Genomic DNA, 18,731 nt, shown 5'->3' with positions numbered 1-18,731 from the left:
GATTTACAGGCTCTAAAATTCAAATAAAAACTATTGGAGAGCGCCAGATAGCTTGAGGAATCAAACCCCTACAACATAAACGTTCACGGAAATTGCAGGGTGTAAATTCAATGTCAGATGATGCCCGAGCGTCATTTTGTTATTAACTTGGATTCAATCTCCGGTTTCATCTTAGAAGTTTTTTTGAATTTTAATATTTAACATTTTGTACACATAGTCAATCTATGTCCCGCGACGAAATAACCTTTCAAGAATAAAGTCGTAATGTTATGAGAATAAAGTCGTAATTAGTGTTCACGCTAAATCTGAGATGATCAACTGCAACCTGCGTCAAGATGAGGAACGTGGAGCATTTTGTGAAGTTACATTTTGATTTGAAAATGATGACTATTCTCGTAAATCATTGGTTCTCAAAGTGCGGCCCGCGAGCCAATGGCGGCCCGCACAAACGTTTCTGACGGCCCGCAATGAATTACGGTTGATAGTTTTAAGAATATTCAATAAATTAATATTTATTTCTATACTTTGTTCTCGTAAAATCACAACTTTATTCTTGTAAAATTATGACAATTCGACTTCATTCTCGTAATATTGCGACTTTATTCTTGTGCTATTATAATTTTTTTAATATTACAACTTTATTCTCGTCAAATCACAACGTTATTATAACATTATGACTTTATTCATAATATGATATAATATGACTTTTTTAACATCACAACTTTATTCTTGTAAAATCACAACTTTATTCTTGTAAAATGATGACGATTCTCGTAAATGTACGACTTAATTCCCATAATATTATGACTTCATTCTTGTGCTATTATGACTTTTTTAATATTACAACTTTAGTCTCATAAAATTAGGACTTTATTCTTGTAACATTTTTTAATATCAGGAATTTATTCTCGTAAAATCACAACTTTATTATTGTAAAATTATGACAATTCTCGTTAACTTACGACTTCATTCTCATAATATTACGACTTTATTCTTGTGCTATTGTGACTTTTTTAAGATCACAACTTTATTCTCGTCAAATCACAACTTTATTCTTGTAGAATTATGACTTTATTCTTTTAATACAACTTTTTTAATATTACGACTTTATTCTCGTAAATTAACAACTTCATTCTCGGAAACATACAACTTTATTCTCGTAATATTATGACTTTATTCTTTGTAATATGGCTTTTTTAACATCACAACTTTATTATCGTAGATGTTTTTTCCCTCTTCAGTTTGGCCCTAATACTCATGTTAAAATAAATTATTTTCTAACTTATAACAGGTCCCATTCTTCAGTCATTTCTATTCTATTCTATTATGAATCATCAGGTTGTGCAGTTTATCATTTGCATCTATGAGAAAGGAAGGGTGATATAAGTAAAATATCATGTTTATTTAATTATTTATTTGTCTGTTTGCACATTGCTGGTGCCGGGTACAGAATCTGCTCCTTGTCACACCTGGCTGAAGTTTCTTTGACACCTAATTCGCTATCACCACCGCAGGATTGGTCTGAAGTGTTTTGCCCCGTGTGCCAGCTGCCCACAAGTCCATATTAGTCAAGTGAGGAACCAGTGTCTCGGTATGACGGCTGCAACTGTAGTATTTATAGCTTTGACTCATACTAGGTTAGGATGGATGGGGGGGGGGGGGGGGGGGGCTGTATCAACATACTGGTTCACTCGGGAACGTGTAAAATCGGCAACGACACTAAGAATTGTCATTTTCTTTCTGTTATTACACATTAACCTGCTGCTTTCTGATTTTATTACAAAACACAATACATAAACCGTGCAAATTGACCCATTTGATACATGTTTTTATCAATATATACACTTACATTACACATATAGGAGTGGATTTTAGTTTAAAATTCCTGTCAGACATTCTTCAATTTTGAATCACTAACATATATTTGAAATATGACTTTAAAGGCGCCCTGTGTAAGAATGTGGCCAATAACACTCAAATTCAAAATGCAGAGGTCTTTTAGGTTTTGTTTTCTCCAACCATTGTAGCTCAGACGTTACTGGCAACCCGTGGTTGCTCGGCAGCTGAGACTCTACTGACTGCAATGACTGGTAGACGGCGGTAGGTGGCGCCACATGCCAAAACATGATTTCAAAACATAAACATGATTTGCAGTCTGCAAAATATTTTTTTAATGCAAATATTTTCGCTGCACTGTTGTTGTTGGTGAGTTCAGTTTGTTATATGAACATTATTCCTGAGCATCTGTTACATATTAGGAGGCTTTTATGGCCAGTTGCTTTAGATTTATTACATAATGCACCTTTAATGTGCTCTCTGTTTTAAATGAAATAATAACTTTGATGACAGAAGTAAATTAGGATACAACTGCATCTGTTATGTAGGGCCAAGTGTGGAAATAAAAATGATTATGTGTTATATTACACTATTTAGAATCACAAATCATAATATTCTTTATAAAACCTGCAACTTATGCTAAATTGATAATTTGATATCCACGTTTACCATAAAAAAAAATCATATTATTTCATGTTAAATATTACAATAATAATTTTTGACAAGTTTGAACTATAAGTTTTAAGTTATATTCGTGTAATAAAGTCAGTGTAACGTTTTGAACATTAAACAGTGAATGGCCTGAATCAGATATTTTTTAATAGCTTTGTTAGCTTTGCTTGTTGTTATTGTTGTAGCTCAGTGGAAGCACGAATGAATTGTGTTATATGAAGCCGACGTATGGAGGCGATAATCTCACTCAAGATTCCCCTGCATAAGTCTTTTGAACTTCTCTCAGAAGGACAACCCACGACACATTTTCAAAACCAACAACTCTAATGTGTCAACAGCCAGTATCTGTGTGCAAAAAAACCTCATGGCCGAGCGCTGTTGAATTTCACCGCGCATTACCTGATCGGCCCCCGTCACCTTTCTGCCGGGTCGGGAAAGACCAGCGGTTGGATATGGGGGGCGTCAGGTGCTTAACATAGATGATGTTGAGTGTGACTAAGTTTAGACGTCATGTGAGCGCATTCATCAAAAATTGAGGACAGGACAGAGCAGTCACCCAGGGTCACAGCACCAGTGGCTCCGTTTCAGCAGTTTGTGTTGTAGGAAGCTGGTGTGTGAGTACAGTCAAGTGGGTGTGAAACAGGCCGCCGGCTTTTTAATATCTGAATCATGCTCTGCTGTACAGCTGTCCGCTTTATGTCAAATGCCCGAACTTTACGTTACGTTATTTCATGACAAATGACACATCCATGATTGAGATGCTGCAAACTCTCCAGAGTGTTGGAACCTGAATTTGGAACGGTGTTAAATCTGAATGCAAAACTTCTCCAAATACAACAGCCCATATTGTTGTAGTGGAGTTTTGACTTCATAGACATGTCTTTAATAGACTTACCAGAACATCCGTAGCCAAGTCATAAAACTGAACACGTGTCCTTTGACATTCAGTCAAAAAACACAAAAAACAAAACTCTTACTGTGTACTGTGTTACGGATGGATGCACCCAACTATTGGCCATCTGCTCGTTGAACAGATCTGACTTGTTTGTCAACGCTAGATGCGATATGAAAACTTTTTAACAGCTGGTGTCAACAATAATGGGGGGAAAACCCTGAAAACTGAGGCGAGTCTCGTGGAAACACGCCATACACGTCCTTACTTCCTGCGTGATCAAGCCAAACACAGTGCCCTTACTGCAGGGTTTCTCACTCCTGGTCCTGAGGAGCCACTATCCTGCATGTTTTAGGTGTTTCCCCTGCTCCAACACACCTAAAACATGCAGGACAGTGGCTTTCCAGGACCTGGAGTGAGAAACCCTGCCTTACCTGTATCTCCATAGAATGTCTGGTCGTCATCTGGCAATTCAATTACATTTTTTTTAAGTGATATATGTATAAAGGACAGTTAGAATCAGTGATGACATGTTTATAGAACTACAGTCATTTATATAAGCAGCAGCAAATACTGCTGATAAAAATTAGACTGATATTGACTTTTAATTATAGCATAATAATAATGATGATGACATGTATGATAATAATAATAATAGTAGTAGTAGTAGTAGCCTCGAAACTGGTTCTGGATCCTGCAACCTGGAAGATGAGGACACAACAAACTAGGGAGAGAAAGAAGAAGCTTAATGACATATAATGAAGTCATATTCATACCCAGAGTGTGAGAGAGTGAGTGTGAATGCACCACAGGAATTCACCCAGCAGTCTAGGTCTATAGCAACATAACTAAGAGATGGTCCAGGTTTCCCTGAGCCAGCTCTTACTATAAGCTTTATCAAAAAGGAAAGGTGGTTCCACATAAGAGGAGCCTGGTAACTGAAGGCTCTGCCTCCCATTCTGCTCTTACAGACAATGGGAACCACAAGTAAGCCTGAATTTTGGGACCGAAGTTATCTGTTGGGGTGATATGGTAAAACTAAGTCTTTCAGGTATGAAGGGGCCTGACCATTAAGTGCTTTGTACGTCAGGAGGAACTGTACAGGGAGCCAGTGTAGAGAAAGCTACCACTGGATTGTCTATTTTGTCTGTAAAAGGCTTATGGTTCATGAAATACATTTTTGTGTTTTTGTTGCAGCATCAGTGCAGTTCCTGTGGACGGAACCGATAAGAACGGCCTCCAGGTGGGCGGCCAGTTGCTGGGCAGCGTGCAGTCGGTGGGGCATCAGCAGCAGAACCAGCAGCTCCTCCTGACTCCGGCCAGCCTCCAGCTCGCTCAGCTCCAGGCACAGCTCACCCTCCATCGCCTCAAACTGGCTCAGGCTCAGGGGGGTAGCTCAGCCACTGCTGCCAGTGTTCTCAATCAGGTTCTGTCCAATGTCACAATGTCCCAACCGCTTTTCAATCAGCTGCGGACTTCAAATATGGTTGGGAATCCACAGAATGCCTTCCCCCAGATCCTTGGTTTCCCCGCTTCAAATTCAGCCTTGGGAGCCTTGGTAGGTGCGGGGTTCCACCAAAACCCAGGGGGAGGAACAGTGGGCCAACAGGGTGTGGAGTATGGCACAAAGTCAGGCTCAGCGTACCCTTCTGACACTGACAGGCGTCATCAGTTCAATGTAGTTACAGGAGCGTCAGCCACAGCTGGCGATGGACAGTACGCAGTGATCAACACGCAGGCAAAAAACACCAATGTCGGTTTTCAGAGAGATTTCTACGGGCAGGAAATGCAGGGGCAACAAACTGGACTCAATGAGCATAACATGCATGTTTATAACTCTGCTGGCCACAAGGAACAATGGAAAGCTCCTGTTAGCATGAGTCACACCGGGAAGGTGGACATGGCCTCGAATACGGCCACTGTGTGGACAACAGCTGTGCAGCCCAGTCGGTCCCGGACTGAACTGTACAACCCAGAGGAGCCGACCTCTGAGCCTAAGTTCAATCACAGTGGCGGGGTTTCCGCTCTGAGTTTAAGTGGCGCGCAGGGATTCGGGGGCTACCAGAACCTGCATGGAGGAGAGGAAAGCCAATCCTCGGGCACCAGGATACTTCAGCCTTATCAGGTCAACGACTACCATGCTGTTACACCCACTCAGCTGCCACACCAGTGTAGCATCTGTGACAAGAAGGTCTACAACCTCAAGGTGAGTGAAGAGATCAGTCGCAACCTGCAGTAAATGTGCGCTTGCTTTCAAGTACCACTATTTTGATAACAATTGACTTAAGTACAAGTAAAATTACTGGTCTATAAATGTACTCGAGTTAAAGATACTGAGGTACTTTTTGAACAAGGTTGGGCTTCTTTCTTGTGTCGCGCAAACAAGGACAAAAAGGGGACACAGATCTCACACAAATTGTTTTACTTTGCATTCGGAAGTGTTCCAGAATCAGAATTTAGTTTCTCGCTTTCATTTCAGGACGTCATCCTGTCCTTTTGGATGAGATGGACATGAGACATGTGCAGTACGCTCATCCTGACAACTTGCTCATGTTGACTGAGACTGTTATCCTTATGATTTAAGGTTCTTGATTAGTCTTTCCGCAGCTTTGTATACAGATCTATGTTGTCGTAATTTCTCATCAGCGTGATAATTGCTGATGGCCATCCATCGCAGGGGGGACTGTACCTATCTCAGCTGACATAAAGCGATAGGCGCGGTTCACCCTGGACAGTTCGTGAGTCCATCGCAGGGCCACATTCACTCACGCTCTCACACCTACGGTCAATTTAGATTCACCTAAGCCCCAAAATCTGCATGTTTTTGGACTGTGGGAAGAAGCGGGAAAAAAACTCCATACGCCCCCATACGCAACACGAAAGGTTTTGATATGAAGGGTGTTAAGTAATGTCACTTTGATGAACTCTGTGTCTTTGTGATGCATTTTCAGGACTGGGACCAGCATGTGAAGGGAAAACTACACCTGCAGAATCGAACATTGTACTCAAACGAAAGGTGAGACATTTTCAATTGACGCGTATTCCCTTCCCGTGTCTTATAGTCACAACAGAGCTTACGGATAACAATTCATTCTGCATTTGCCGGTTTTTAAATCGAGCCGCACTCGACGTCGATCGTTTCAGAGCGGATCTTTCTGTAGAGATGGAAGCGTTTTTTTTTATTTTCCTCTTCCTGAGCTCAACATAGAGCTGTCTTAATGTTTCTGTGAATGTGAGCTCTGTCACAAGATATGAGCGAGCAAGGCAGGGGAGAGGCAGCTAAAATCAGCCTCCTATGATTGTTGCAGCTCGGCCGTGGTATCAGCTGGAGCTGTTCACTACACTGTTGGCAGACCTTCTGATGGAGGTCTAAACCCCGCAGGGACAAACTCAATGGTCTACTCTGCTGCGAGTCAAGGTAAGACAACCCATTAGTTACCAACGACAAAAGAGTCTCTTCGGACTAACGTTTTTTTTTTTCTGATTGCTGGAATAATGTGAAGCAGAGTTCTCGATGGTGAATGGCAGGGAGTATATTTAGAGATATGTGAGCTTATGAGGCTGCAGTTTTGACACGGTGTATTTTGATACATTGATTTATTACGTGGGATTTAAGTGTTTTGACACCAGCGCAAATGTAAACGTGTACTTGCGAGTGCTTTATGAGTTGTCGGTGCTCAACGTTACAAACTGTAAACCCACGGAGATAACGACGCCTGTCACATCAACAACAAACAGCACCTGTTCTGCATCACGGAGATAGTATGTGTTCATTGTATTACACGTCACCTCATGTATTCCCTTATGTGTAAGTACTTAAAGTTACACCACCACCTGTGGGTGGTCCAGACTACAAGGAAACATATTGATTAAACAATGGTTTCTCACTCTGGGAACATTACGTTCACTGTAAAAAATTAGTTATTACTAGGGCTGTCAAAAGATTAAAATGTTTAATCAGATTAATTACAGTGTTGCTGTGGATTAATTATGATTATTTATTATATTGTTATTATTATTATAAATATATTCATACATTTCTCATTCAAAAAATTCTAATGTTCTCATTATATTATTGTAGGAACGGAAAGATAAATAAAGTATGTGAAAATATAAATGTAAAGAACAATAAAATACTAAACTTAGAAACTTAAAAAATATATATATACATTTAATTCCTTATAACTCACATTGTAAACTTATAAAGACACTATAAAGTATAGAAGTGAAATAGTTTTATTGGGGATACTTAACCCACAGCAGGAAATTCCTCATCAGCACCTTTTAAGCACTGCTTCCACTAGTTAGCGTTAGCATCAGCTAGCGCTCTCAAGCTAATTAGCTGCTGTTCAAGTCTGTGTCCCCGTCAGTTATAAGTAACAGTTCAATAACAGCAGTCGTTTACTGTTAATGTTATGATTATATTATTATCTGCACAAGCAGCGCCACTTACAACTGTCTTTCTTTCTTTCTTTTTTCCTCATCCGCTTTTTTTTCTTCCTCTTCTAACTTCCTGATTGATAACTCCTCTTCATTTTCCTTCAGCGTCACACAGGTTAACGTGAGGTGACGTGGGGCCCCTTTAGGGAGGTTTCCTACTGAGATGTCATTGCAAATTGTTGTTTTACGGTGGACGGGGATGCGGCTGGTCACTGCACTTTTTTTTAATACATTTTGGTAAAAACAGCCCTCAGGCTCCAAGTGTTGGGGGGGGCCCCCTATCGGCTCACAGCCCCAAGCAGTTGCCTGCCTTGAGTGTTCACAAGCTGCATGTCCGCCCGTGGTGCAATGGAAGTGAGAAATTATTGATTACAATCTGTTTAAAACAATAGTAAACTTGCTCAGTAATCTGGAAGTCTATGGGTTAGGGTTAGCAAGTTGAAAGAGTTAAAAAAGTTAGCATAAGTAATGTCATCATTTGACCACTGTGAACTTTGCTATGTTGTTGTTTTCCTGTTTATTTAACAGTTCAATAAATGATTTTGAGCTTACCATAAGTCACATAACTGGTCATTTTCATAATTAACGTCTTAGGAGTCGTCTGAATAAATACACCTATAGAGCTTTGCAGAGAGAGTTTTGCAATTGTCCATTTTCAACATCTAACCAATGCGTTTCTAAATTCACATTCACGTCACAGTAAAAAAAAAATAATAATAGTATATAAAATGGAAACGCTAAACAGCGATTTGCAGTTTTTCGTCCGTGACGTCGACTTGTGTAACTTTTCCCCTCACACCTGGTTCCGCTGCACGAAGGTTCACTTAATGTCATATCGTTTCCACAGATGTTTCCTCGGGAGTCAGCGCATCATACGTACCAGCTGCAGCAATGAAGACTTATCCGATGTCAGACGCAGGATTCGCCTCACCCCAGCCCGAGTCAAAGGTCAGGACGAATGTTTGGGTTTTTCTCTGACAAGTTATTAGAGATTTTTGACACACAATTATTTCCTCTTCAATCAAAGAGGGAATATTAGCCGTTGGCATTATACTTGAGGAAAACATTGACCCCTTTCACTGGGCTTCTTCTGTACTCTGCATTTCTTCAATGTACCTTGAAATAGTTTGATGCTGTGTGGCAGGAGCAATAATAGAAGGTGAATCGTCACTCGGTGCAAAGGTTCGTTGTGTCATAAATGGACCCAGATCCCCCTTGATCCTTTTGTTGATGGCTCCTGGGGCCTGACGACAGGCTTTGTCTGGGCTTGACATATCTTTTCCCACTGAGCTATGTCATTAAATATTGGATTGAAACTATGTGGTGAGATTCTGCACAAATCCCTCTTAACGATTAGCCAGTCCCTGGATGCGATTCAGGCCGCGGTGTGTAACGGAGGAATTTTGGTACCGAGGGGAAATGTTTGGAAACGGAAACTTTCGCTAAATCCATGCTCCTCCAACATCACACCAAAGGTAGAATAGTTTTTTTGTTTTTAATGTTTTTCATTTTAATTCATTTTACACTCTGAGCTGAGGTTCTACCTGGAACCATTAGCTTCTGAAAAACCCTTTCCCGAATTAGTGGTGACACTAATGGTTCCAGTAAGAACCCTTTATTTCTAATAGTGTAGGAGAACCCTTTTTGGCTTCAGGTAGAACCTTTTTATAAATGTTCCATTTGGAGGGTTCCACCAAGAACCCTTTTAATACCCTTTATTCAGGAAAGGGGTTTTAAAGGGTTCTCTGGATCAAAATGGTTCTTACTGGAACCATTAGTGTTACCAAGAACCCTTTCTTCGGGGAAAGGGTTTTACAGAAGCAAATGGGTCCAGGTAGAACCTCAGCCCCTGTAGAAGGACCCTTTTTTTGTTTGTTTGTTTTTGTAAATGCTTATTTTTAGTTTTATTAGTTCTAGAGTTTTTTGTATTACAGAGTATTTGCCATTATTTGTGTCATAAACCCCCCCCCCCCCCCCCCCCCCCCACAAAAGATGCCATTTTAAAGGTTTCATTAAAAACAACCATCCCTGAATCAAACAAGTCTACAAGAAAATGTGGTCCCTTTAGACCAGGGGCCTCAAACTCAAAATGACCTGGGGGCCAGTGAACTTCTAGTCTGGTCAGGAGGGGCCGGGTGAAAAAAAAAGTCAAACAATTCAGGAAAAATTGAACGGTTCAGTGATTTGAAATTTAAATTATATCTCGATAATCCAGTGTTTGTTTTGATATATAGTTCACGACAACAACAAAAAACGTATTTATAACGCAAAAGGGATCTGTAAATAACCGAAAAACAGACAACATTAAAACCCAAACAATAATGTAAATTGTAATTAAAACACTAGATGAGCTGATATAGAATTAAATGTTGAATTTAATCATTTCAAAATAAGTGTAGGGACGCAGGATATCGACTGGCAGGCCGCATGTGGCCCATGGTGTGGCATTATAATAATTGTATTTTCCTCGTCACAATTGTCATGTTTTATTGTATTATTATATATTTAAATGTAGGCCACACAGGAGTGAACAAATAAAACAAATCCTGACACCGATTGCACGATTGTATGCGCAGAAGGTGTTGGCTCTCGAACAAGTGCCGACAATCAGCAGCTGTTGATGATCGTCCATCGCGCAGAAAGGTCTATTGAAAGGCACAGTGATGAGTGAGGTGTAAGAAATTAGTCGTGAGGAAGTTTCCAGCCTGGTGCCCGGCACACTTTCAACACTCGCACACACCGTAACTCTTGTAATACGCCCCGCTGTCTTCTCAAAGTTTCGATTCAACATCGAAACTGTTATGTCCTACGACGATTATGTGTCGTAAACGAACAGCACTGGCTCTTTAATGAAGCTATAATTTATTAAATGAATTATGCTCCTTGTACGTAAGGGGCTCTGTTTTTTATATATTGTGCGTTTAAGTTTTATCGTTTCTCAATTTTAACAGAAATTTAACTCACAAAGAACAATTGTTTTTTATAAGATTCAAAGAGTTTATTCTCTGTGCAATGCTGTCCACACAAATGCAAGGATTAAAGGTGCATTATGTAATAAATCTAAGGCAACTGGCCATAAAATCCTCCTAATATGTCACAGAGACTCAGGAATAATGTTCATATAACAAACTGAACTCACCAACAACAACGGTACAGCCAAAATATTTGCATTAAAAAAAATATTTTGCAGACTGCAAATCATGTTTATGTTTTGAAATCATGTTTTGGCATGTGGCGCCACCTACCGCCGTCCACCAATCATTGCAGTCAGTGGAGTCTCAGCTGCCGAGCAACCACGGGTTGCCAGTTACGTCAGAAAACGAAACCTAAAAGACCTCGGTATTTTGAATTTGAATGTAGTAACCGTTTTTGGCCACATTCTTACATATGGCGCCTTTAAGAGTCATAGAAATGGATAAATAGTTATAATAATGTAATAACACACAATAAGGGCAGTATAATCGGCTATATACAATGAATTATAAAACATGACAATTATACAGTAAGTATAAGTGAAAGAAATGTAAAAAATGATGTAGTTGATATATGTCCATTATTAAAACTCCTATCAGCTTGTTTAGGAGTCTGATGGCAGTGGGAAAGAAGGAGTCGATATATAAGTAGAAAAAGGATGAAAATAGACAAAAACAAATTTGGCCACGTTCACTGTCACAAAGTAAAAGCTTTAGAGATATTGAGGATATCTGAACCTATAAAAACCCAAGAAAGAAGAATAAAGAACTACATGTTACTGGGCTGTAACTGACTCCGATGCTATATATATATATATATATATATAGTTATTTTATTGCATTGATTCTTGCGTTCCTGCGTTTTTATATGGACAAATTAATCGTCAGGCACCCGAGTTTGTGACGTGAAGGGGGCGTGTGCCTCATTGTTCTGTCATTAGCGAAGGGATTTATGCCACCGGTGGGAAAATATTTATAGGCTGTGCTACATGAACTAATGTTCAACACAGGCCTGTCCAAGCAGAACAGGTGCGGGGTTTTTATTGTTTCAAGTCGCTGTGATGAGCCGAGCACATGTGCTCATGCACGCGTGTGTGGGTGTGTGTGTGTGTGTGTGTGTGTGTGTGTGTGTGTGTGTGTGTGTGTGTGTGTGTGTGAACATATGCAATGACAATTTGTTCAGTTGTGCTGTTTTATTGGTGTTTGGGGTCACTTAGAAATGTCCTTATTTTCGAAGGAAAAGCACTTTCTTTCAATGAATATAACGTTAAATGAATCAGAAATACACTCTATACATTGTTAACGTGGTAAACGACTATTCTAGCTGCAAACGTCTGGTTTTTAATGGAATATGTACATAGGTGTATAGAGGCCTATTCCCAGCAAACATCTCTCCAGTGTTCTAATGGTACATTGTGTTTGCTAATCGTGTTAGAAGGCGATTGGACGATTAGAAAACCCTTGAAAACCCTTGTGCGATGATGTTAGCACAGCTGAAAACAGTTTTGCTGGTTCTTTGACGAAAGGGCAACATTACTATCGACTTGACTATATTTTCTATTCATTTTGATGAATAAAAGTGTGACTTTTAACGGGAATATGACCCCAAACTTTTACTGATGATCACTAAACCGTAAGACAGTCAAATTCCAACATTACAATTGGAATCAAAGCAAAGCCAAAGCACACATACACACATACACAAGCCTACGTTTTTTTTTCGGCATATGTTTGTTAGTCTGGATTTCAGTGTCAGAGGTCCAACTTTTGAGTAACCCAGTAGCTTCACAAGAAAACTAAACTCAAACAGAGATCAACACTGGATTACAGCTAATGGCTGAAAGGGGCGCAGACCCGCAGACCTTGGGCTACACCCACCCCCACGCCGCGGTGTAACATTTCACACTGGTGCGAGGCTGTAAAACAATCTGAGGGATCGGTGTGCGAGCACTTAGTGTCGGAACGTGGGGGGGAAAAAGCTGTGAAACCCAACTGACCAATGCGTCTGGATCCTCCAACACGGCGAGCGCTTTGTACAAATAAACAGACAAGTTCGCTGGGACGGATTCCAGCTGGTATCAGTCAGCACGCTGTCGGGGAAAACAGCGAGGCACCACGTGAAACGGTTGTTATCCTTTCCACCTTTTGGCCCTGCAGTTCACCTAGGTCACGGCGATGAGAGTGTGAGGTTTTTTTCCGCCGACAACACACGTGGATGAACACACCGGGGGCTGGGAAAGCAATCATCCTTGTTGCCGGTCGTCTGCGGGTGTGAATTTTCTGTTCGGCAGTGGAAAAAAATCTAATTATAAAAACTGTCTTGTTGTTGGTTTTTTTGGAGTTGACCTACTTCAGCGATATTGGATATGTAACACGTGACGCCGCGCTGCTACCTAGCATCATAAAATTAGTTTTTTGTGCGTGTTTTTTTCGATTGAGAGACCCGCACAAAATACATGATGTGTGTTTAATACTACACCGTCCATCATTAAAAAAAGGTGTGTGATGATTCCCAGTGATTACACACCCAAGCCAACCTTCACAGTGATTTCAACAGTCTACTACCGTTCAAAAGTTTGGGGTCACTTAGAAATGTCCTTATTTTTTTAAGGAAAAGCACTTTTTTTCAATGAATATAACATTAAATGAATCAGAAATACACTCTATACATTGTTAATGTGGTAAACGTCTATTCTAGCTGCAAACGTCTGGTTTTTAATGGAATATGTACATAGGTGTATAGAGGCCCATTTCCAGCAACCATCTCCCCAGTGTTCTCCAGTGTTTGCTAATCGCGCTAGAAGGCAATTGGATGATTTGAAAACCCTTGTGCAATGATGTTAGCACAGCTGAAAACAGTTTTGCTGGTTCTTTGACAAGTTTGAAGGGCAAAAGTATTATTTTTCTATATCTTGTGAATGTCTCGACTATATTTTCTATTCATTTTGATGAATGAAAGTGTGACTTTTAATGGAAAACACCAAAAAATTGTATAGGTGACCCCAAACTTTTGAACGGTAGTGTAAAAGTAAAGTATCTTACCAGAAAATGACTTTGGTAGAAGTTAAAAGTCACTTTTTATAATATTACTTGAGTAAAAGTCTTAAAGTATATGACATTTATTGTACTCAATTACAAAAAGTGGCTCAGTGGGAGGGTTGTCTTTCGACTGGAAGGCTGTGGGTGATCTAGTCTGTGTGCAACACCAAAGTTGCTAGAAATATAAATTAGTAAAGTAAAGTACAGATTCCTGAATTTTGTACAGTAACAAAGTATTTGTCCGCACTTTATTGAGGCACAGACGACATTTAACGGGTCAGAAAACAAGGCACTTGTTCTCTCTTAGTATATTCCAAGGGCATAAACTAGTCTATTCCTGGATCTGTTTATTGAGCCCGATCCATTTTAACCTTCCCATATTGTGGTGGCGGTGCCGTTTAGCCGGTTATCACGCTTGGATCTGAAGTTGTTAACGACTCCTCAGTAACCATTAAGTTTGGCGCATATCCTTGCAATCTGGTTGTGAAAAACGATGTGAAAGCAGACTTTGGGCACAGTTGCCTTTACAGTTTCAGCCGAGTGACCTTGAGTCCCTTTATATCTTCGACACTCTCTTGGCTATTGGACAAAGTGTGAAGCATATGTTAGTGTTGGACTTTCCCCGAACAAGCTCCCTGTAAAAAAAAACAGAGGCCGTGGCTGCCCGGTCCAAGGTGGAATTAGGACCCCCTGTCTGTCCTGCATATGGGACTGTCTGTCAGCTCTCGTCAGCCCAAGAATCAGGAAGAGGAGGAGGGCCACTGGAAAAAAAGTGCAGCTGCAGCAAAATGGCCGGTGCCAACTAGACCACGTGAAATAATAAGCCGAGTTTTTACGACCGCTCGCTAAAGAGATGTTTAACGACGTTAACACTATGTTCGGCGGCTGGTTTAGTGAATAAAGAATATACAGCAAATATAAATGAATTATTTGCGTTTTCTCAAGGGTGTGATACAATATTAATACTCGCCGTTCACACTCATAGTGACACAGGACAATAAAGTGTTTACGAATGGCTCCCAGTGAGGTATTCTGCTGCTGTGTTCAGAGATGGTTCTCTGCATGCCTTAAATGGTTAGTTGAGTTCTCTGTTGCCTTTCCATCAATTTAAAACGTTTGACCTCTGGCATCAACGTGACAGGGAAACAAGTGTCGAGTGCATGTTCGCTGACCGTTCTCTGTCAACCACATGGTTTGGTGTGTGGTATTCTCAGCCTATCAGCCATGTGATTGGCTGATTTGATATTATTATTATTATAATAATAAACAAGCACAAGAACAGGTGCAGCTGATAGAGTGGCCAAGTTCGGGGTCATCTATACAATTGTTGTTGTGTTTTCCATTAAAACCCACACTTTTGTTTAATCAAAAGAGTTGCAAAATGAATAGAAATAATGCTTTTCATTCAAAATATTAAACTTTGCTTTCGTCAAAGAACCAGCAAAACTGTTTTCAGCTGTGCTAACCCTAACCCTAAACCTAACCCTAAAATCCAGACGTTTGCAGCTAGAATAGTCGTTTACCACATTAACAATATATAGAGTGTATTTCTGATTCATTTAATGTTATATCCTATATATAAAAAAAGTGTTTTTCCTTCAAAAATAAGGACATTTCTATGTGATCCCAAACTTTCGAACGGTAGTGTATGTAAAACCAAAGCAGATGCTGTTACGTTCACCTTGTACAGGGTCCAACCTGATTAGGTCTGATTAAGTTCAAGTCTCTTAAACAAGAGAGAAGATTTTCACTATCACTATTGCACGACGGCCACAGGAATATTAATAGATGCTCAGTGAGCTGGGCTGACCGAAGGACTATAAGGAGAATGACTTGACATCCTCTGTGATAGTGTTACTCTGAAGTGAGACTACTTTCCTACAATATGCACACGATCGCTTTTGTCGTGACTTTTTTGTGCCGTCGGGCCTCAAAGTGTCCAAAAACGAGCCGAGTATGTGCTGTATGTGTCCCGGTATGACAATGGTTGCTCAAGTTTGTCATTTTCTCCGTTTCCTTGTAGCCATTTCCGCCCAGAAAAGCAACCGTGGGGCGAGTGATTCACATCTGTAACCTCCCCGAAGGCAGCTGCACGGAAAATGATGTCATCAACCTCGGACTTCCCTTTGGCAAAGTCACCAACTACATCCTCATGCGCTCCACTCATCAGGTATACTTACTTATGTCTTTTACAAAAAGCTGACACTAGATGAACTTGCCGCGCTTTTCAAACGATGGGCTTTGACCACCAGTGACAGCTTGTTAAGTGTGATCATATTATTTAATGGAGTTTTTTTTTTATAATGCCAAGCCAGTGTATTAGTGTCAACACAAGTTGCTTGCGGTAAGTTCCCGGTGATATATGTGCTTAATGAGTAAACCTTCTGTTGTCAGCTTCTTTGCTCTAGTGTCCAAAAATAACATTTACTAGCATACCATTTGGGATTTTACACTGACGTGCACTGAAAATCATCCTAATAGTCTTAATATAATTGCACAGAAATGCAAATCATCAATTTATCAGTGTGATTTTTAGGATTGACAATATTTTTTAGCCTCAACTGATATGTGATATCATGCACTGTGTCGTGATTTACTGGCGGTTTAACTACCAGTGCAGGGGCGGCTCACTCCAGCCCCGAGGTGTCATTTATCAAACCTAAAGTACACCGTTAATATCCCCCTATCAAATTTTATTCACAGTGACTTGTGTTATTTGCTTACGGGTTATTGATGATGTGATTCTATATAATGATTGGATTTTCAAAGACGCGAATGCATCCAGTCTGACATCTGAGACGCATGTGACTGCAGGAACGACCATAAAACTGTCAGGAGTTTGATTTTGAGAGCATTTTTTCTTCTTCCACCAGGCATTTCTGGAGATGGCGTATATTGAAGCAGCTCAGGCCATGGTTCAATACTACCAACTCACTCCAGCGATGATTAACAATCAGAAGCTGCTCATACGAATGTCGAAGAGGTACAAGGAGCTACAACTCAAGGTAAGACTGAACAGAATAAAGCAAAGATCCGGGTTTCTGTTTTCATTTTATTAAAATGTTTTTTGTTGTTGTGTAGAAACCAGGCAAAGATGTTCAGTCCATCATCCAGAATATCGCTTCTCAGCGGGAACGAGATGACATGCATGAACCTGAACAGTAAGGCAACTTCTCATTCCCAAATTCCGTCCAAGAAGGATATTTTTGTGTTTTCTGCATACTTTGAAACTCTGTAATCGACGACTCATCTCTCTGCAGCTACATACCAGAGAGACCTCGCTCTCGCAGCCCCATCAGCCGCTCGCTGAGTCCCCATTCGCATAGTCCCAGTTTTACATCGTGCAGCTCAGCCCACAGCCCCCAGAGCGCAACATGCAGGGGTCCAGAGAGAAGCACTAATGGCCTTGGCCCTTGCCGGGGCACTTGGGATTGGTCATCATCTCACCTGAGAAGAGGTGAGGATGAAAGAGAGAGGGATGACCTATGGAGAAATGGTGGAAGCTTGGACGACGATCGGTCAAATGGACGAGCGGCCGACCGTCGGAAGGCCTATCAGAAGTCCTTGGATCATATCAGCTCAAGATCTGCAGATGAGCGAGGAGGGAGCAGCGGAGGAGGTGAAGCAATGAGGAGCAACAGAGACTGGCACCAACGAGGCAGCCCCCAGGGCGCGTCCTTCAACTCGTACAGGAACGTGGAGGACGACTTTTACATGAAAGAGCACAAGTCGGACAAGCCGCCCAGGCCTCCATACCAAAGGCACGACACAAAGCCCAAGAGAAGAGATGGTGGAGACTATCACGGCAGGTCAAGACATTCTGAGTTTGGAGCCATGAGCGAGGAGCCACTTCTTCGCAGAACGCCGGAGGAAAAAAGGCAGAGCTCACCAGGCAGAGGCAGGAGCAAAAAGACAAGCAGGAGGCACACGGCAGAAAAACATGACAGGGAAAACACCACTGAAAACACGGTGAGTAACTTTTCAGTGTTCATTAAAGCTCCCATAGACCGGAAGTTCCAATTAACACTGTTTTTTTGGTGTGTATCTGCGCCATTACCGTGTTTATGAAGCCCTAAAGTTTTGAAACAAACAGTTCAGCCACTGCTGAGAACGCTGGGTTTTATTGTATTCTCGGGGTCTGAAAAAGCCTGGAATCGTGAAAAATAAGGATCCCGTCTCCTGAACAGCAGATCCTCCTGCTCTGGGCACTAGTCCGGGCACATCCGGTTGCGTACATTTAACCGCAGAAGAAGAAGAACGTCCGTTGTGGAGGTGTTTCACTTGCGACAGTGTCTTCTGACTCTGGGTCCGACTCCGGCTCAAAGGCGTAAAAAGGGACTGCGGCGGGGAGTCGTGACGAAGCCGCTTTTAAACATTGTTAAAACAATGTTTTGATAACGAGTAGCAGTGCATCCACCGTTCCAGAGGGGGGAGCTGCACTTCTGAGAGCTGACATGCTAATTACGTCACGTCCTGGTACCTGGCCAATCACAACACAGTTCTGTCTTCTGGGAGTGAGATTTCAGCCTGAAAAAAGCGCGGCTGACGAGAGCTTCAGTGAGGAGAGATTTTGATCGGCTCGTTTGCAGCAACTAGGAGGTTTTTGACCATAAAAACAAGTTAATGTATGTAAGTAGACCTCCATAACTCACATATATGTGCGATAGGACCACTCTATGGGAGCTTTAATGTTGAATTCATACTTTCTTCTCGCAACTAAGTCAATTATTTTCTCAGGATGGCCAGGTGAAAGAAAAATCTGTTTCACCGCAGCAAAACGATAAACCAAAAGAGGCTACTGAATGTGTTCAAGATAAAGACACTGTGAGTAACCATCTAAACAGTCCTTTAATTAAACCCCCAGGTAACCACTATTAAAC

The 18,731-nt window shown here is 41.1% G+C and overlaps 1 protein-coding gene across 2 annotated transcripts in view; it reads left to right on the top strand.

Annotated features, from left to right (window-relative positions):
- rbm20 (RNA binding motif protein 20) overlaps positions 1 to 18,731 on the top strand; it is a 58,538-nt gene that overhangs the window by 34,053 nt on the left and 5,754 nt on the right. For both annotated transcript variants that reach the window (XM_083906284.1, XM_083906283.1), the window contains exons 3-11: positions 4,598 to 5,606; positions 6,352 to 6,416; positions 6,709 to 6,818; positions 8,688 to 8,788; positions 15,875 to 16,021; positions 16,725 to 16,856; positions 16,933 to 17,012; positions 17,112 to 17,820; positions 18,589 to 18,675. In XM_083906284.1, coding sequence (XP_083762410.1) covers positions 4,598 to 5,606; positions 6,352 to 6,416; positions 6,709 to 6,818; positions 8,688 to 8,788; positions 15,875 to 16,021; positions 16,725 to 16,856; positions 16,933 to 17,012; positions 17,112 to 17,820; positions 18,589 to 18,675 — 2,440 coding nt within the window. The remainder of the gene's footprint in view (positions 1 to 4,597; positions 5,607 to 6,351; positions 6,417 to 6,708; positions 6,819 to 8,687; positions 8,789 to 15,874; positions 16,022 to 16,724; positions 16,857 to 16,932; positions 17,013 to 17,111; positions 17,821 to 18,588; positions 18,676 to 18,731) is intronic.

Source organism: Microchirus variegatus (assembly GCF_963457635.1).
Source record: "Microchirus variegatus genome assembly, chromosome: 19".
Lineage (NCBI taxonomy): Eukaryota > Metazoa > Chordata > Actinopteri > Pleuronectiformes > Soleidae > Microchirus > Microchirus variegatus.
The sequence above is the reverse complement of the archived record's forward strand: the minus strand, read 5'-3'. Positions and strand labels throughout refer to the sequence as shown.